Source organism: Plodia interpunctella, chromosome 7 (assembly GCF_027563975.2).
Source record: "Plodia interpunctella isolate USDA-ARS_2022_Savannah chromosome 7, ilPloInte3.2, whole genome shotgun sequence".
NCBI lineage: Eukaryota > Metazoa > Arthropoda > Insecta > Lepidoptera > Pyralidae > Plodia > Plodia interpunctella.
The window spans coordinates 7,472,501-7,493,713 of NC_071300.1; the positions used below are offsets into that span (position 1 = coordinate 7,472,501).

The following is a 21,213-nucleotide window of genomic DNA, read 5'->3' on the forward strand; positions in this document are numbered from 1 at the left end:
TAGACATAACAGTATGAGAGGAAAATCAAACAAAGTCACATACATCTAATAACTACCTACTTATGATACTTAATCTATCGTGTCTACAGAATAAACTCATTATTATGAGGACACAAAAAGTTGAATTTGTTTTCATTTGTACCCGAAAAATTACCAGTCCTTAGTTACCTATCAAAAAAATAATAAATTATTTTTAATGAACGCTGAAAATTGTATGCTACGTTTGCGGAAATAAATACATTTGATTTGATTTTGCCAACTTGGTTCGCTTTTTTTTTAAACAATACAGGCATATTCTTCACGGACAGTTATTTCTGGTACGTTCAGAGACGTTTCTCGTTGCGTTACATGCGGGACTCCGGCTTCGGGAGACGAGACGAGACCCTCGAGACCGTCGTGGAGTTTGAGATCAAAGCCATGCTGGACATGCGCCTTAGCGGACCGCTATATCCAGCTGAAAAGGTAAATCGGGTGGGGAAAAAAAAAGTCAGTGGTGGTTAAAAAGGCAATAGTCGAATTGGAATGTCGAAGACCATGCGAAGTGACCCAGGTGAAGATGACCCAGGGCTCAGGTGTTGCCGCGAAAGCAATCGGAAATATGCGCAGATGAAAGAGAGAGAGGTCGGGTAGGGAAAAACAAGTATTGGAGTCAGATGAGACGTCAATACGTACGTCGTCGGATAAATATGAAACAAAACAACCCATATTACTATACTTATTAGCCTATATTCTCTATAGTCAAAACCACATTTAACCTTTTGTTTTAGGAAATAGTGAATGGAGAATTAGTGAACATTCCTTACTTCCTCGCGATCCCGTTCATCAACGGAATGCTACACGTGTACAGCAGGGCCACGCTGCCTCGCAGCGAGTACGCTGTAAGCTGTTTTGATTTATTGTATTTACATGACAGTTGACCATGCTAAAATTAATGAAATTTTAACATGGTTAACTGTCATGTTGATGATATATAAGATGTACCTATGATTCCTGATGATGAACCATTCGCGAATAATAATAATAGTGATAGTGATGAATTTTACACAAAATGTATGTATCTTTTGAAGACTCTTCTTGACATTTTTATTACAGTACTATTTTTACTACTTCTTCGCCCGGGTAAAACACAATAAATTATACACCCAAACCTTCCTCAGGAATCACACTATCTATTGGCGAAGACCGCATGAAAATCCGTGCAGTAGTTTGTGTTTATCGCGAACAAACAGACAGACGCGGCAGAGGACTTGTGTTATAATATGTAAGGATACTATAGGTACTACACCTTTATTTGAAAATAAAATTATATAGTTAGTTTAGTTGACAATAGATAGAATCCTATTTCGTATTCTCGATGGCTGTATGTTACGATTACGACCTTGCTTTTACCAGCCCATTTCGTAAACCTATGTGGACCATTCTGTAAGCACTTGGCTAATAGTCTACGAAGTATAATCGTTGAAACTTGAGAAAGTTTAGAGGATTGGATAAATGTTTGTTATTATTCTTTCACGCATGATCGTATGACGTAATTTTGATGTCGTTGTTGTCCTTTGAGATGTTTTTAGACTTTGAATGGGCAGATCCATGAAGCTACCGGAAGATGAGAAGCTATGCTACATATATATTCCTTCGGGGTTTAGCCGTAACATAGAATATGAGTAGGTAGGTATAATACTCTAAAGTATATTTTCTCCTCTTCCTCCAGGTGTTATGGAAAATGTCCAAGGCTGCGTTGTTATTCCAGAGGAGTTCTGATGATGTGGGTCGGGCCCTGGCCCTGACACCTTGGTTGAAAGACGTGGCTCCAAACTGGAGTGGTTTTAACGGGCTGCGAAAGGGAAATCAGTACTTTTTGGATTTTTTTACGGTGAGATAGTCATGTACGTCATTTTGTCTAGACCTCAGCTGCGCGGCGCGGCGGTTAAAAACTACTTACGTTGAATTTGGCAGTGCAACTCACCTAGAAACCTAAATTTAGATTACGATGTCGTTAGAATTAATAATACTCAGGTACTCTGGTCATATTCTGCATACAAAAACCTATGTTATTCTCCAGTTGTCCAACTATCGCTATACCAAAAATTCTCTTTTTCTTCACAATCTTACACATACACTAAGTACATTGGTATTTGCAGAAAAATAAATTACTAGAAGCAAATAGATAAATGTTGCCTACTTGCAGAATCTAATAGAGCAAGAGATAAGGACATACGACGCGTCACATCAGCGTCACTTCCTGGACGTCTATATCAGGAAGATGATGGAGGAGACACATCTCGGCAAGTCAACGTTCTCTGGTGAGATAAATTACTAGCTTGTAGTTCATTGACCTAGATATACCTATTTATTATTTCTATTGTTGTTTCTCAAACAAACTTATACGGTTTTGACGCTTTGTCACGTTTAAGACAAACATACTATAAAGGTGTCATAAAATGTTAATTTTTAATTTCAGTGTCACTAACATTTCTTTCCTCCATCGAGTGTAATATTGTCAGATTTTTTCAAGTCTCCTATATAAAGGCAGTCAGCCTTTATTTTTACAACCAACCTACTAACATAAAAAAAATAAACTGACAAATATCTAGGAGTTAAATCCTCCCCATGGATTTAGTAAGTACTACGGAGTACCGCAAACATTAGTGATCATAATAATTAATACAATTTATATAAGATTTTGCTAAACTAATGTTGTTTAAATCTGTTTAGATTTTCTTTCAGTTTGTGTGAAAAATACTTGGGTTTATTTTAAAAACAAACTTAAACGGTCAAGGTATTAGAAATGTATATAATTGGGCAACCACTTAACAACTAAACCATGGTAAACAAACATACACATAACGGTATCACTGGTAGGCAGTGACAACACAACACATTATGTAGCAGAGAAACCATTGAAAGTTTGTAAAAACCTTGCTTATGGTGTATAGACGATAGCGTCTTGAAGTAATATTTAGTTTTAGTGACAACCTAGTATCTGACGACCTTGGTGGCGCAGTGGCAAAGTTCTTGCCACTGAACCGAGTGGTCCCGGGTTCGATCTCTGGTCGGGTCATGATGGAAAATGATCTTTTTCTGATTGGCCCGGGTCTTGGATGTTTATCTATATATGTATTTGTTATAAAATATAGTATCGTTGAGTTAGTATCCTATAACACAAGTCTCGAACTTGGGGCTAACTCAATATGAGTGATTCTTCCTAATATATTTATTTATTTTAGTATTATGAGTCTACATTTACTTCATGTTACTATTGCGTTATTACTTATAAGTTATCAACTAGGTATTCTTCGTAATGTCTATAGAATCTTTGTGATACTTTTAAAAGTACAAGCTTTTAGTAATAGAACGTCTCAGAAGATAATTATTTGAGATAAAGTATTGTCTTTTTTGCTACAGGAAGAAAGACCGCATATCTTTTATTTGCCGATTGATATCTTTTCAAGCCGTATTACGATTTCGATAGTATTTTGTTCGAAAGTGTTGTTAGGAAATTAGTGAGTTCAATAAACCCAAAATTTTTAGGTGGATTTGGCATTTTTGTCCAAATAAAACGCAATCAAAATTAGCATATAATTTTTTACTATTTCTGTAAGTCAGGTGAAAAAAACTTATAGGGTACTTATAAGGACTTATATACGACACAGATGAAGGAAAACCTCGAAAACCGTAAATTTTAAAATAGAATTCTACGCAGTTATTTTTTATCTTGTTTGTAGTTATTTTGTTGTGTCTAACTATGCTTGCTGGGCAAAGTCGACTTTCGTTTTTTTTACTTCCAAAAAAGGTATTCCATTCCACACAGACAGTGCATAGATAGACAAATAATAACTATACCAAAAAAGGTATTCCATTACACATAAACAGTGTATTGATAGACAAATAATAACTAGAGTCCTGTCCGAAGCCCAAGACATAGATCAACAAAAAGAAAAAAATACACAGGTTACAATAGAAAAGAATGTCATTGTCCAACCCAACTACAAATACACAAATGGTTGTAGTTAACATACCTACTTATACGGTAGGAAACACAGAGAAAGAAGTACACATGTGAGTAACAGTCTACATAGGTTAAGGTACTTATACTTGGTCATAAACCAAATTATATTTTATTTTTCTATTGCTTGTTAGTGGAGCAGCTAGTGCTGATCTGCACGGACTACATGTTTCCCGCGGCGTCGGCCGTGCAGGAAGTGCTGGCCATGCTGCTGGAGAGACTGCTGGTCCAGCCTGAACTGCAGGACCGTCTCCATGAAGAGGTGGACCGCGTGGTCGGCAGCGGTAGGCTGCCCAACCTCGACGATAGAAAAAAGTGTGTAATCTGTATCTTCATCCTAATATTGTAAATGCGAAAGTCTTTCTGTCTGCCTGTCACGCGAAATGCTTTGCCTTGAGAGTAATTGCCATGTAATGAGTTGGCGAGACATTTTGCCCTCATGTCTATAAAATCCTAGAGAAGGGGTCATAGGATCAGAATAAATAACATACAACATGAAATGAGGAAAACGATGTTTAGTTATTATCATTAAACTCTTATCTAAATAGACCAAGTAACAAGCTGTTACATTAACTAATGATACATCTTTGAATGCTACGCTATATAAATATACACAGTTCAAAGTTTTATTACGAGCGGGTTAAAATAATATATTTACATATTATCTATTTATTTCTTTATATTTTTTCACTTGTATTTTTTTCGTTGTACTCAGTTGTACAGATCAATTGTTTTCTCGATTAGTACCTACTATTATGAAAACAATTACCTGCGAATAAAATGTTAATGTTTTATTTGATAGCTAGCTATGCTGTGACCGCAACTTTGTTTGCGTACGCAGTTCGAAATAAGTACCTATGCAGGTAACATTTCTATTATTTGAAATGCTTAAAATAGCAGAAGAGTTTATGTGAACTTTATCTCTAAAAGACTTATCACTGATCTCATTAAAATATGTTTGTTTATTATGTTACATACACTCACTGAGTGTAGAACTTTTACCTTATTGATATAAGGAGAAAGTTATATGTTCGGGTGTTACTACATATTTTTATGTACTTATTTGTTCAAATATTTTATACAACATTATATGGTTATGTTTGTATGTTCATAATTACACCGTTAAATGTAGAACCATTTAAAAATGTATTTATTTTGTAGCGGGAGCTAGGTTATCATGCTCGACCGCCACAAAGAGAAAGATCTTCCCGCCAGGCTATGTGTTGAGCCTGGGGAACCGCACGGCTCTAACGGTGTCATGTTGGAGTTGTATATATGCTTCCAATCGAAAACGCGCTGTCTGCGCGGTCTAGGCTTGTTAGCTATCTATAGTGAGTCGACCGTCGTGCCATCTGTCCGTAGTGTCGTGGATCACTTGTGTGGCTTGTTATTCGTTGCGTTTGGTCGGCTTTTACGTCTGCGGCGTTGTGCATGTGGCGTGGTAGATGTCGCCACAGTATCATCAAGTACACATAACACGTGTTAAATAAGTAATTATGTAACCCACAATGTCATTCACAGCTTCATAACTTTCTTAAAGAACAAGAAGTTGCGCACTTCAAGTATGTACTTCAAGCCAAAGTATGCGATATGACTATGATATTTGAAATTGACAGAAAGAAACAAAACATATTGCTCAAAGCACGTTCTGACTCCTATACTAATAACAGGGACGGACTGTGGGGTGACCACAGAACTCGATCGAAAGTTCTGTGGGGGTGATGTACATGTCAAAACTTGCAGAAAACAACGGAGGAAAAAGTAGCTGTATATCGCAACGCAGCAATTGGGCCCGACTCTTATTGGAACACTTATTGTTGTCTAGGAGCACGGATCCATTGCTCCGTATTGACGTGCCTCAACATGTAAACAACGAAGCATGATGGAGCGGTTACGCGCTGCGTCGACGCTATGATGCATTGGGACCGGGTCCTAATACATAATTATTATGAATCCTTCCAATATTACAAAAATATATCACATGTTAACCCGGCATATAAGGTATCATCGTATTCAATTTTAAGTAAATCGGTCAATTAAAATAATCATTTTACTTTACTACGGTACGGGACTCGCACAATTTTTTCGGGACAACAAGTATATGAGCTGTTATGCCGGGGTGTCATTGCCGGTACTTAGAGGTACGTTCATACCAAATTGGTTCATACCAAAGGAGATTGGCGGTGTACTTAGTTCATAATTTGACTTTTCTACGGGTATCCCAGATTTTATCAGGATAAAATATATTGAAGATATGGCTTAATACCAAATTTCAAGTGAATCGGTCCGATAGCTCATTATTTGATTTTCCTATGGGAATCCCTAATTTTTTCGGTATATAATAAGATGTTAATCCGGCATATAAGGTACCTGCATACCAAATTTCGAGTAAATATATATTATAATAGATATCGCGTGATGCGCGTACAGCAAACTTTCAAAAATATGCTATCTAGGTATATCGTTACAAATTTGACCCTTCTTCAATTTTATTACATTTTTATTTATTTACATTACATTAATAAATGCAGTTAGAAGTAATAGTGATGAGTACTAAGTTACTAACTTGAAACCTGAAATTACCTGGTTTCAAGTTCAAAAATACTGTACCTATCACAGTCAGGTGGTGTGATTATTACCTACCTAATATCTAAGTGATTGGTGTCATTGAGTAAAAAAAAAGAAGGGAGGAAGTGGCGCAAATACCAGCAGAGGGTTGATTTATCCATGGGGTTGATGAATAATGATGATGATTATTTATAAAACTTTTAAATGTATGATAATGATTATAAGTGTTCATCAATACATATAATAAAACAGTAGAAACAAAATCCTGTACATTGAATAAATTTACAAATAAAATTAGGCGATAGAGTCACAGCAACAGAGTAAGAATCTGAAAAAAAATGTCTGTCTGTATGTCCGTTTGTACACGCTAATCTTCGGAACTACTGGACGGATTTGAATAACACTTTTTTTGTTATACCTATAGCTATTAAGCCTGGGCAACATACAGGGTGTAAATGTTTTTGAAAACTGGAAGACCCGATGGAGAACAATGACTAAACGATAGGAAATATAGAAATAATGCCTTAACAAAAGTTGTTGAGCCTGATGAGATATAAAAATCGAAGATCTGGAACACCTGAAGAAGATTGATAATGGTCCAACTAAACTATAGGAAATATAGTTTTTTAGTCTGATGAGAATCTTCTGTATGTATAGGTATCATTACGCTTTGTCTGTACAATTAAATTTCACTAATAATGTTGACTCCTCACCAAAAATTGTTCTGCCACGCGAACGAAGTCGCGGGCATCAGCATAATTATGCCATACAAAATTAAAACTAACAGTTTTTTATAAATGAAAATTGTGCACAAGACATAAAATGGAATATACCCAACTTTATCTGAAATACGTATTTTAATAAGTTTTTTATACTAGTAACGTGGTTTATAAGTAAACCTTGATTAACAGTTGAGATGATATTGTGATGAAAGGTCTATGTCGTGTGATGATAACCCCTGAGACCATAATATATAAGTTATTTTATGAACTTTTCTCATAACATTATGATTAGAGTTAGGATAGGTCTGGTTGATGTTAATGATTAGGTATAAAATAAGGTCTGTCCATACAACAAAGAACGATTTATCTCCAACTTGCATCTCTGGTACATTTATAATAATATTTTCTTATTCGATTCACTTTATCTTGAGCTGAGAAATCTGGATTAAAGCAGATTGACAACATCTGTTCACGTGATATAAAAGTTTAATACCTAGTAGAAATAAAGAATCTGTTCGTGTTTGATCTCATACATTTTAAGCTTAACTATATTTTTAGAGACATAAACTTTACTTATCCTAACGTTTTTAATTGATGGTACGTATCACCATAAATCCATATGATTATACCTCAGATCCATAAGAATTATACCTCATTGCTCAGTCGCACTCCGTTGCGACGGCGCAGCACAGATGGGCTTCTTTATTTCTATAGGTTTTGACACTAACGTAGGTCTAAACTCCATACCATGTCGGCGAAGGAGGAGGAAGATGAAGTGCAACGGATCAATTAGACATAGCTTTTAGTGGGAACATATAATAACTAATGTTGTTTGATCACTCTTTTAAATTTTTCCTCCAGTATGCCTTACACGGAGGCCACTATTCGGGAAATGATGCGATACGAGACTCTAGTCCCTCTGGGCGTCCCTCACCGGGCCACCGACGACACTGTCTTCAATGGCTACAATATACCACAGGTAACGGTTATCCTACATCGAGACAAGCAGCGGCGACGTATTGCGATGACGAAAATATCAAATATATGGATTTAGGTCCATAATTTAGTTTTGGGCAAATGTTATATAGTGCAGTACATTTATTTACATACTAGAAATGTTTTTTTCCTATTTTGTCTATACAGGACAAGTTCATATACGTCCATATCATACCAAAATTTGATATAATATAGATATTTAGGTTACGGGGTAAGGTTACCATTTGCGACGCACAAGTCGGTAACTTCGTGTCACGGTTGCCCTAGATGTGACGTTCTGTTGGAAAGATAGAGATGTCATGCAGATTGGGACAATAATGTCTTAATAACAATAATGTTAATCTTTTCGTTGATGAAGCATAATCTTAATATAATAATGTACTTATATATATAATCTTAATAATTGGAATGTTCTATAATTTCAAGGGTACCATGGTGTCTGCGAACCTGGTGATGCTGCACATGGACCAGAAGCTCTGGAGTGACCCTGAGACCTTCCGACCGGAACGTTTCATCGTCGATGGGAAGCTGAACGTAGCCCTCGACAAGTCCTTACCTTTTGGCGCTGGTACCTAAATTAATTATTTAATTTACATTTGTTAATTATTTATGGAATACTTTAAATGTATCAATAGCTTATAGTAGCTCGCAATATAGTAGCGTGAGGACCATTTTAACACGATACTTATTAGGTAAGTTACTGGATAGGCTATTTTGATACATGAAAGATTTAATGTGATCTTGCGATTAGTTGGTGTGTATGTTTAGTCCTTGCCAGCGGAACAATTATGCTCGTTCTCTCCCAGTTTATAAGGAGTCCTTATTAGAATTTGTTAATATCATTAAAAATGTAGGAATAGGTAACCTTATTTAAAATTATAGGTCGACGACTATGCGCAGGAGAGACGTACGCGCGTCAGACGATGTTCCAAGTGTTTGCTGCAATCATGCAGAGATTCCGAGTGGAGAAAGCCCCAGGCTCCGCTCGCATGCCCGCCCCTCGCATTCAAGGCATCATCACCACCATACCCGACTTTTGGGTCAAACTCACGCCAAGAATATAAGAGTAGAACGAACAGAGAAGAGATATCTTCATATTTTTAAAAGTTGAATAATTTTGTTTACAATCATTTTTTATTGTTAAGAATATTTTTTTTAGTTTAAACCCGTTTGTTTCGATTCTGTAAGTGACGTCAAAAACTCACGTCGGATTCCGCGCGGATATGGCGAATTTGCATTCTGTAAAACTCACTCGAACACTAGCGCTACACTTGCGTCGGCGAGTTGAATCAAACTCACTCCGGAATTTTGACAAATATGTATAGATGACGTGCAAATTTGCATTATGTAAGAAAAACGTCAAAAAACTCACGTCGAATTCCGCGTGGGATCCGACGGATCCGAAAGATCCACTAGCGCTAGCTTGACAATGTCGAAATTCCGCTAAGTGAGTTTTAAGACTAGAGTCTAGCGATTCCATTAAAAAAATATTAGTACCTATATAGCTAATGCTAATGCTAATAAATACATGCAGAATCTCAAAGCTGGGCCATTATGATTTGGTAGTCTCAGTAATGTTATAAAGTTTATAAGTATTGTTTCTTACTTCATCACACAAACGGTTGGGCAAAATTTTTTGAAATTTGGTATTGAGGGAACTGATGTATTAACAGATAAGGTATTTATCCCGAAAGAATGCGATTCCAGTAAGGTTGGGTCAAAAAGTTTGATAGTCAACGGTACCTTATAAAGTAGATGGCGCTACTGTTTATGTAGGGCAGTTAAGTATTTTTAAAAAATAAATACACGGGCAACATCACGGGGTTTAGCTAGTAAAAACATAATCACGCGACTGAAACGTTTTATTTATCAAATTATGGAACAAAATATGGTTGCCCGTATGTAGATATCTGCGAATAAAGGTCAGCCATTTAAATACACTAACCATCACTGAACACTGCACACTAATGACATAAATTAAATTAAATACAACCTGGCAATGAGGCAAAGCGCTTTCAGTTGGTACGATCAATCACACCGTTCTGAAAACAAACGCGGGGATCAGATCTACGTGCGTGACTGCCCAGAGATGGGATACTCGTACGAGCTTAGCATAGCATACAAGATCAAGTGCTATACCAATGTTATACCAATGTTATACCAATTTCAGTGTTATACCAATGTTCCGTAATCGAATTCAACTAATGTATAATACATTTTTTTCATTCTACTGACAAAAACATAGCTCACATTAAATAATTGTAAAAAGAACACGAGAACTATTTTACATACCTACTTTGTGTTTTCGAAAAATTTCAAGTTAACGTACAAGAAATTAATTTTTGAACCTACTTAGTTATTTTGATTATTTTTTGTTAGAACATGGGCACTCGGTAGATTATTTTTGTTTCAAACATGATAAACTTTAAGAGTGAATTGCATAATTAAGTATATGATACGAAATAATCAAAACATATTGTGGATTAGGGTTATTCTACATATAGGTAATAAAACCACCAGTCCTTTTACGTCTCTTGAGGTTTATTTCAGTCTTGAGACTTAAAAAAGGACTATAGAATAAGAATGGATACATTAGTTTTATTTTTCATATTAGACAATTGCGCCTTTATTGGAAGAAATGCTTACAATTTGATTTAAGAAAGTGGATAAAAATCTTCTTTCACAAAGAAAGAAAAGTCTTCTCTTGTAACTGGTTAGGTAAGTATAATTACCAAAGTGGACGAATGTAATTTATTTTACAAATACGTAGGTAAGTACCCTAGGTATTTCGTTCGATGGGATACCATACAGTAACATGGTGCGCTTGGGTGAGTAACAGTGCCAGTAACCACTGCATTTCACTGAGCAAATCATTATTGTTCCAACTAAGAATGATAGTGATACTCGTACATAATGCAGGTTTGTGTTCACTAAATTTAGGTACTCATAACTTATAGTATATTTAACTGTTGTGTTGTAACATAACTCGAGCATAACTAAACACCCACGGTGCAAGTCAATGATACTTTTCATTTCTCGCTGCACAACTCGCTCTATTGGATGAGTCGTTGGTTCTGAAACTACAAAATACTCAATTTCCAATACATATGAAGCGGTGGTGGCCTAGTGATAAAGGCCGTCCATCTGTGATCGAAATATCCCAGGTTCGAATCCTACTCGTGCCACATGAGTTTGTATACCGATCTGACTAATGTATCTATAATAGTTTTCAGAGACCACCACTTGGTGATATGAAGATAGATGGATCTATAAATAGTTTTCACCAAGTGGTGGTCTCTGAAAACTATTATAGATACATTCCTATTATAGATTGCTTCCGGTTAAGGAAAACATCGTGAGGAAACCTGCACTCAGATTGAAAGTTCAGTTCACTAGTGTATGCGACTACTTGCTACTAAATCGCGGTGTGTCAAGTCAGGTCTTTAGGCGACTTGAGTAAAATCTGACTATGTTAGCAATAACACACTCGATATGAATAAATGAATACCTATTTAACTCAACTATTCACACTTTGATAGTAGTAAAAATGCGCTGTAATGATAGGAAAAGGAGGCTTAAGGATGGACCAATTACGTAATGATAAAAATGCAGCGCAGTTCAATTTTGAAACTTGAAATTCATTAATCGTATTAGTATTAAAAACTAATTTGATGGTGCGAATTTGCCATAGCTATATATATAGTTCAGTAGTAAGCCCCAGAAACTATAAACACAACAAACCTATCAAATATTAATTCTTAAACTCTTCGTCTAAATGAAAATACACGGACTTCACAATGACCCTTTTTAATCACCATAATATTATTCTTATGTTTTTTTTGTTTTATCTGAGCCACATTGTTAAGATTGTGAGTGTATTATAAACATGCACTAATTGAGGTTGACACTCATTTGGGTCCCAGTATCACTGAAAATTGGCATAATGTTGGGTGCTCTAATATCAATCGGCCTAGTTGGTTGTTTTGTACTGACTTGCTGCAAAAATGCTTTTAAGAGACCTCCAAACTTCCCTCCAGGTAAAGACATATTTGTTTTATGTTTTTTTCTTATTCAGTAGTGAAAACTTTATAAGTGCAATCTAGAATCACTTATTAAATGAATGGTAATGTTTATTTTTAAGTACTTTAACTTACAAAACTCAAATTAATCATAAACTCAAATCAAAGTATCTTGAATTAAAGTAGTAAATTAAAGTGAATTCTTTAAATTTGCAATAATGAATGTAAGTTAGTTGTTTATATAAGTACTTAGTTACCCTTACAGTGACATTGCTTTCTTATTCAAACAGTACTAGTTCGGTACCTACTTGGGTATAGTTTGTGATTGAGACAAAAACATTTTTGAATAAAAATACCGAAGATTTTCAATTTTTCAACAATTGTTTATAGAACAACAATTATTTAGTAGTTAATCAAAATACCTACCTCAAAGTACTTACATTCTACTTAAGTTATTAAATTTAATGTTAACTGTAATTAAAAATACTAGCTGAAATTTTAGAAAATATCATTCTCGTTTCCTTTGGCCCTATGTTTTTTTTCGTTAAAAAGTGATTGAGACTTTTTTATTTTCTTGTAAACGGTGTTATCTAAAATTAAATCTACGGTGATTATACCATGATGAATATATGTTAAACAAAACGAACAACTACAAGTGTAAATATGACTTAGGAGTACATTACCATGTGAATTTAAATACCTACCTATGTAATTCATTTACAGGTTTAATAATGTTCGCGGTTTCCCAATGATGAATATTTCGCAATTATGACTAACTAGTTAGATACTAATTTATTCTTTTGTTTTTCGAGCGGTTTTGTGACTCGAGTGACACCAAGTTACAAATCTCTTTGACTAGGAGATTTATGGAAATTCCATATTTTAGTTGTATGAAAGCACGCCACAAATTTTTTTGAGGAGGAAGAGCCATGAGGCTGATTTTCAGTGATACCAAACAAGATGGCACTACCAGAAAAGAATTTGCAAGACAAATCTGCGAAACATACAAGTACATACAATTATATTATCAAAATAGCAATGTCAAGATGGATGAACTTTATTATTGACTGGGAGGAAAATACAATACAAAGAACTATAACAACTTAAAAATATGAAAGATGAAACGAATAGAAAAAAAAATCTATTTTGGTATTATCATAGTACAGCACGACTATGTATCTGATTGAGTATTCAATAAAAACAATATAAGATTAGACTTATAAATGAAGTGACAGATTTAGAGTTTCTAATAGGAGGCGGCAAATTGTTCCAACATTTTGTGACCGCATAACGAAAGTTGCCACAAAATGCAACCGTACGTACTGTGCAGAGGTACTAATAATAAAAATAATAATCGTGTTTATAAATCAAAAGTTTTATTCTTTAATTATGTATTTGAATTATTTATTCGTGTGACTGTACTATTTATACTTAACAATAGATTTCTTTATAAATTTACGGGTAGTTCCAGAAGCATTTTTTTTTATTTTTGTTCGATCGATTCAGCGATTGGGACCGCAGTTCTAGTCAATAGAGGTCCCTCTTGAGTTGAGTTGATGGAATCCTCAATTTTTACATGACGACACGGGAAAAAAGTCATCGAATAATAATTGTACTTATGTAAACCTGCTTAATAAAATTCCCATCATGATACGAGGTTCATCTCACTAAGTGGTTATTATTTTTTTGTGGTTATTGAAACGTATTGTCTGCACTAATAATTGTAACTATAATCATTTTGTAATTATGTAAGTAGTTAATCTACTTGTAGGAAAAAACTGTAATTACAGGTAAAATCTCTGCTCATCGCGTCGACTTATTAAATCGTATAAATTACATAAATTTTCTTCAATGAAAAATTCTGGTTGTAAGTTGCCATCATTCGGAAATTTATTATCGGAATTTGAGATATTTTCTCATTAAAATTTGTAACAAATTAAAAAATACACTCGGTCTGCGAACAATTTCGTGACATTGATATTATTTCAATTGTGAATATACTATTCCCCAGGCCCTCCCAGCCTCCCGGTGTATGGGAGTTACTGGATAATCTTAGCCGCAGCCTACAACAACCTGGCCTTGGCCTTCAAGAGGATTGGTAGTTGGTACAACACGAAGCTCGTAGGGTCTGTGATGGGGAAGATACCGTCAGTGATCGTCAATGACCCTGGCATGATTAAGGATATGCTGCTCAAACCAGAGTTGGATGGACGCATGGATATCATTCTGGGGCGGCTCAGAGCCTTTTGGAAGAGACGAGGTAATTCGGAATTAGTATATTCATATTATAGAATTAGTATATTCATATTATAGAATTAGTATATTCATATAGTTTTCTTGACGTTAATGTTTTGAAAATGTACATAAAAAACGTATTAAAATTTAAATGTATCTGTCGTCTTTTAGGTATTTTCTTCACTGATGGTTATTTTTGGCACGTGCAAAGAAGATTTTCTCTAAGATATATGAGGGACTACGGCTTCGGGAGAAGAAGCGCGACCTTAGAACAAGTCGTTGAAAGCGAAATTAAAGAGTTAATCGACATTAGGCTCAATGGACCCAAAAGTGATGCTGAGCGGGTAAGCTTTTTGTGATAATTTATTTACGTGTAAAAAATCTGATGTGTGTGTACACATGAATCTGTTCCGAATTATTTTGTATTACAATAAAATACTTAGCTATTACAAATTATAATGTAGTTACAAAAACTAAATAGATACCTAAAAAAACTAAGTAAAATCAATTTGTAGGAAATGGTCAAAGGCGACTTGGTGTTCCTGCCCCACTTCTTGGCTCCGCCCTTCATCAACGGAGTGCTACATGTATGCTCTCGCATGAGCTTGCCCAGGGAGAAGTACGGAACCGTGTGGGAATTGGCCAAGGGCGCGCTGCTCTTCCAACAGAACTCCAATGACCTTGGGGGCGCAATTACCTACACACCATGGCTTAAGGATGTGTTGCCGAATTACAGTGGGTACAGCGGACTGAGGAAGGGCAATCAAGTTTTGATAGATTTCTTCACGGTAAGATTCCATAATTTATACTTAAATGCGAACGTTTGTGAGGATGGGTGGTGCGAACTGCGACATATTGCAGGGTGTATGCATAAAACTCGAAACTGACGGCGGTAGCGTACCTACTTTGGGAAAGGTACCCAGCAGTGGACTAATATGGGCTGATGGTTTGAAGATGGATGGATATATTTTTATACACGTATGTCTATTATTCTTTCTTTAAGAGGAAGCTGGTAGTGACCACATTGGAGTGACCAGCGGTTTAAACAGCGGTTTTCTTAAACAGTGGTTTATCTCGAAATTCCTACGGAAGCAAAGCCCCGAGGCGCCGCTAGTATTTCATATTTATAAGATAAAGTTTTCTATTAGAATGTGGGGTTTCTTACAAAAATGTTGTTGTGATTTTATCGGTGTCATTACGTGGATACACACGCAAATGATTTCTAGGTAATGTTATATTCTATAGTTTTGCTACAGGTTAATAGAGAGATACGTACATCTGGCACTAGGTAGGTACTAGTTGACAAATCATCAACTAGAACCCCGATTTCTTTACTATAGTATGGTATTTTACTTGGAAAGATTAATATTAAATACTATATTTTCAGGGTCTTGTGGAAGAAGTGATCGCCACGTTTGACCCGTCTCATTCTCGTCACTTTCTGGACGAATACGTCCGCCAAATGTACAAAGACAACGGTGAAAAGGGTGAAAAGGGAGAAAAGGGAAAATCTACTTATTCAAGTAATTTTTAAATTATTGTAAAACTCATTAAAATATTTAAATTATTTGAAACTTTTGAAATTTCAACACAAGAAATCAGTTTCATGTAACTTTGTTGTTACGACTGGTATGTTGCCCTTTAGCGTATGCGAGGATTTTAAATGTTATACAGTCTATACATTTAGCCTATAAAAAATGTAAACTTAAAACCTTTCATAAAGAGGTAGAACTATTCGTCCCGATAATAAATTTGCATTAATACTTATGAAAAAATAAGATAACGTATTTCTTATGGAATGTTTTAGAGGAACAACTAATACTGACATGTACGGACTACATGTTCCCGGCTGCATCGGCCACGGAGGCTGTCCTATCCATGTTGCTGGAGATACTGCTGGTGCATCCGGAGCTGCAGGACCGGATCCATGAGGAGATCGACCGCGTGGTCGGCAGCGGCAGACTGCCCAACCTCGATGACAGGAACAAGTAAGTTCTGACATACTATGCAAAATTTGTTTATTTCTCAATTTTACATATAAATGTATTGCTTTGCAGATAATTGACAAGATTGTGAGAGACCAGAATAGAGGAATTTCTGTATCCTGCTAATTTATTTTTATCATCCATCCACCTATGTCAAATAAATCTCTAAAAAAAAATAGTTGAGTTGGGTGTCAATTTAGTTGCAAAAAGTTAAAAATCTGAATGAGTGAAATATAAAATTTCCACAGGATGCCGTTCACAGAGGCCTGCATCCGCGAGGCGATGAGGGTCGACACGCTGGTGCCGTTGGGAGTACCGCACCGCGCCACCCAGCCCACCACCTTCCACGGCTATGACATACCTGAGGTAGGAGCATTAGTAAAGGAACTAGCTTGTCCCTTCCCTAGTATGCCATACAGGCCTTCCGTAAGGTTTGATAGCCCGGCGAACCAACAAACCTCTACCTTTTATACGAAGGAAATAGGTAAACTCAAACTCAAATATCTTTATTACCTACTAAATATTATTATTTGGGGCGACATCGCATTAAAAACACCTATGCTTCTTTGTCACCCCAACCTGAACTAAATGGTCTTCTGGCTAGTTCATGGCCAAAGCCACCTAGTTATAGTTTGTCCAAATGTAAAAGAATAAAGTGTGTCTAAATCTGTTGGTCTAAATGGAAAAATAAAAGACAATTTTGCTAAAACAGCTACTCAAATTTAGCTTAGTTAGGAATAGAGACCTAGGAAGGAAGAAGTCGTGGCTAAGATATATTGGACGGGGATAGAGAGCTAGGGCAGCCGAACTGCCGAAATAGGTATATAATGTGTCAAATCACATTGTCGAAAAAATGCAGCAAGTAAGTAGATGAATGCTTTTCAATCTATTTCCAATTACCATAGTAGGTATTATTACTACTTCATAACTATCCACTCCTGTGCCGCGAGTGATGTGTCACATCTAAATAACCGAGACCAATTCACCTAAATATGTGAAGTCTATAAATTAAATTGTTAACTAATCAAAACACTTAATACTGTATTATTATGACCCAGTTCAATTAGAGCTGAGGAGTCAGACTATCTCATCTGATGATAAAAACAGTGGTTGCGCCAATTTTCACGTCGTTATAATTATAGGGCACTATGTTCCACGCCAACTACCTGATGTTGCACAAAGACAAAGACATTTGGGGAGACCCGGACACCTTCCGTCCAGACCGGTTTATCGTGGACGGAAAGCTGGACGTCTCCAAGGATAGATCACTGCCTTTTGGTGCTGGTAAGTATTTGCAAACCAATTTATTCTAGACCTCTATTTTGTGATTAGCAGTGGCCAGAAAAGAGGTTAAGATGACAATGAATCCTACTTGATACCTTGATACTAAAATTACAAAGGATTTGTGTAAGGAGGGTGGTTGATTCTGATATATATATAATAGGTAGGTAGTTAATATTGGTACACGAGTAGAAAATTACCTACCTGGAACACTAGGGAGTTATTAATTAAGAATCCATACTAATGCATGTTAAGAATCTACCAGGCAGGTTTGAAAAATGATTTGAGGTATTTTGTATGTATAATTATAACTTTACGTGAATATAGATGAAAACGAAGCCGCGGGGATTTCTAGAGTAAAATATGTCTATTAGTAGACATAGTTAGAATTATGCAAAACGAAAAAGAAGTTCATTACCCATGTCAAAGCCGCGATAAATAAGTATGACGTGATCAGTCAGTCCCTGTTGCCAGTTTATTGAAAATGTGATTTGAATTTTAAATTATTATGAAAATTTTTTCTGGTGAAATACACAAACATATCAATAAGATAGCTAGAAAAAAGATAACTGACACACAAAGGAAAGGCTTTTCCCAATTATCAGAGAAGTAACAAATATATGGTTCATACTTAACTTACCTACCACCCAATTTTACAGCGGGAAATCAATGCGGCGGTGCAAAGCAGCTCACGCCGGCTCCAAACTATCGCGTTGCATGCATGAACATTGCGTAGTTTGCATAAGTGCTTTTATTTTGATGCAATGAAAAATCAGCAATGAATCCGTCAAAGTTCGGCGAACTTTTTCACTATAGTGTGAAGCCGGCATCATAACCTATGCACTATAGGTATTATAAAGGCGAAATGTGTCTAGGTCAACTTAATTAAAATTTAGTATTGATTTAGCTGATACCTCTGATTTACCGTAGAATTTGGTCAAAAAGTCTGATAGGCAACGCTTTTTAAAGTAGACTGACTACTGTGTGTCAAATTATTAAGTTTTTTAATAATTACAACGAATAATATTCTCACCGCGGGATATCATGCACCTAGCACCACATATAATTTAAACTCTGTTTCAGGGCGCCGACTATGCGCCGGAGAGACTTTCGCACGTCAGACCATGTTCCAAGTGTTTGCGGGTATTATGCAGAGCTTCCGAGTGGAGAAGGCCCCGGGCTGTGCCCCCATTCCTGCCACACGTCTGCAGGGCATCATCACAACCATTCCTGACTACTGGATCAAACTCACACCTAGACGATACGATTAGTTATTAGACTAATGACTGAATTATAGGTAGCACTTAAATCTGTAAATTCATTCGTTGGTGATGGCCATAGATAAAAGAAATACGGTGATGGCATAACTCGTTTGGCATAATCGGTGCCATAGGCGTATTTTCTTTCGCATTGCAACATGGAATGACATATAAACACGTAGCGCGTTATTAATGTCCCCATGCTCTTTTTTTCTCACATCGTGTACACAATAGTGTCATAATTTTAGTAAAATAAATATTTATTTCCAAACTGATGTTACATTTTTTGGTGCTGTTGCAAAATACCATCAAAATCGGATACCCAAAGGCCACAATAGGGACAATATTCAGCCTTCCATGCTCATTAATGACTTTTCTCTGAACTCTATACGAAATAGACTGTTATAATTCTCCCTCTCTCTCATCTGAGCATTTTCCCGATTTTTTAAAGAAAAATAAATTGTTGCATGCAACTCTTTAGATAAGATATGTGTTGTGTAACCTTGCAGTGACCGACTAGTGTAGTTATGTGCAAACATGTCATAAATACCTATCTATTCTAATTTAACCCGCCAAACCGTTATGACCCGAAGGACTGTTGTTCGAATGAACCACATATCATTTACTTACAATTAAACAAACGTTCTTTACAACGCGATGTTCGAGTGCGATAATCCTAAGAAAAGTTGTAGGTTTATACAACAAGTCAAGAAAGTATAGAAAACAAATGAGAGCGCTGTCTTATGTTGGCCGGCAACACTGGAATGGTCAAGTCATCAACCAATGACTTGACCATTCTATTTGGTGCAATGGAAAGAAATATTGTTCTTTAAAATCCGTTTTCTTGACAGACGACACCGGAATAATTAGATACCATTTAGATTTGAATCACGAGTCATCAAGAAAATACCCATGCTTGTATGTTTGTACAATGGAATGGACCTATGTACCTAATTCAGTCCTACAACAATGAAATTATATTATTTTCAGTTATGTGCATTCGGGCCATTACAAAACATATGTCAGACAGCTGGCTGCGTTTATCTTATCATTCATAACTGCGTATCGCAAGTCACAACAACTTATTTATCTACATACATATAAACGCCTACCTATACTAGGTAATATGTATTTTGAAGAGTTACTTTACCAAAGGTGTGAGATTTTTCTGTATAGACCATATTAATGAGGTATATTTATTTATTTAATGTAGGATTAAATAAATAAATAAATTCATGAGGTTATCCTGAAATTCCCATGAGAGGAATCGCGTCGAGCAGCTAGTTTTATTATTGTTTACCCGATTGAATATGTTTTATCTTTATTCTCAAAATGTATCTGGCATTTGTATTGTGAGATTGCATTACTTGGAACATTACTAATAAAAACGTATTGTTTTCGCGACATAAGTACCTAATGAGGCTTCTGTATCCAAACTGAAGCCCTATTCCGTACCACCTATATCCGTTGGATTAAAATGTATAATTCGAAGCTATGTCATTCGAATATATGTTGCAGCAATTGGACACTAAAAGCCAAATTATTGGTCTACTAATAAGGAACTCAGTCATTTGGATTAGAAAAAATTACTGTTCATTACGCGTAGCTACGTGTAGGGTGCACATGTACTTTTTCACTAACAACTCGGCCCGACTTCGTACAGAGAGGCATTTTATATCTAACTGTATGTAAAAACCGCATTCGCATTCAATTTCGGAGGAACTATACACATAACTGATAAAAAGGAGCTCTGGATTGGTATCTGCTGAGGGTTTTTACGACTCTTTTGATTTTTTTTCAAGGCGAAATAGACCTTAAACCATTTACTATTAATCTACTCTAGGTAAGTAATATATTAATTTGACACAGGTATATTCGGGGTGGGTAATGAAGGATCAGCATCCTTAATTAGTAAATTTATCTACTTGTTCAAGGTTTCAAAATTGTAGATATCTAACGGCGAATTGTATTAAAGACCGATGTCTTTAATAATAAATCAATATTAATAAAAAATCAATCAATCAATCAAAATCAATGTCCGTAATAGTTAATCAATATTAACTTGATTGATTCTGCCTATCGTAGGTGTATGCAGATGTATGCCTGTGAAGTTTACGTTTCAACTATAAATATTAGTAGGAAATT

The 21,213-nt window shown here is 35.8% G+C and overlaps 2 protein-coding genes across 2 annotated transcripts in view; both read left to right on the forward strand.

The window, feature by feature from the left end:
* The window catches only part of LOC128671094 (probable cytochrome P450 304a1), a 12,098-nt gene extending 1,221 nt beyond the window's left edge, over positions 1-10,877 (forward strand). The window contains exons 3-10 of the mRNA XM_053747250.1: positions 290-462; positions 768-878; positions 1,709-1,870; positions 2,186-2,300; positions 4,138-4,318; positions 8,155-8,272; positions 8,716-8,857; positions 9,172-10,877. Coding sequence (XP_053603225.1) covers positions 290-462; positions 768-878; positions 1,709-1,870; positions 2,186-2,300; positions 4,138-4,318; positions 8,155-8,272; positions 8,716-8,857; positions 9,172-9,353 — 1,184 coding nt within the window. The 3' untranslated portion in view covers positions 9,354-10,877. The remainder of the gene's footprint in view (positions 1-289; positions 463-767; positions 879-1,708; positions 1,871-2,185; positions 2,301-4,137; positions 4,319-8,154; positions 8,273-8,715; positions 8,858-9,171) is intronic.
* A 1,288-nt stretch (positions 10,878-12,165) lies between these two features.
* Positions 12,166-19,343, forward strand: LOC128671093 (probable cytochrome P450 304a1). Its single transcript, XM_053747249.1, has 9 exons — positions 12,166-12,326; positions 14,320-14,568; positions 14,715-14,887; positions 15,059-15,331; positions 15,931-16,066; positions 16,351-16,531; positions 16,777-16,894; positions 17,671-17,812; positions 18,893-19,343. Exons 1-9 carry the CDS (start codon positions 12,233-12,235, stop codon positions 19,078-19,080), a joined length of 1,554 nt encoding a protein of 517 aa, XP_053603224.1. The 5' UTR covers positions 12,166-12,232; the 3' UTR covers positions 19,081-19,343.
* Positions 19,344-21,213: the final 1,870 nt, after the last annotated feature.

Bases quoted from the DNA above. Each gene is read 5' to 3' on its own strand.
- LOC128671093 (XM_053747249.1), top strand. From the start codon at position 12,233: ATGTTGGGTGCTCTAATATCAATCGGCCTAGTTGGTTGTTTTGTACTG. The intron at 14,569-14,714 runs GTAATTCGGAAT...GTCGTCTTTTAG, and splicing joins AGCCTTTTGGAAGAGACGAG to GTATTTTCTTCACTGATGGT. The intron at 16,067-16,350 runs GTAATTTTTAAA...GGAATGTTTTAG, and splicing joins GGGAAAATCTACTTATTCAA to AGGAACAACTAATACTGACA.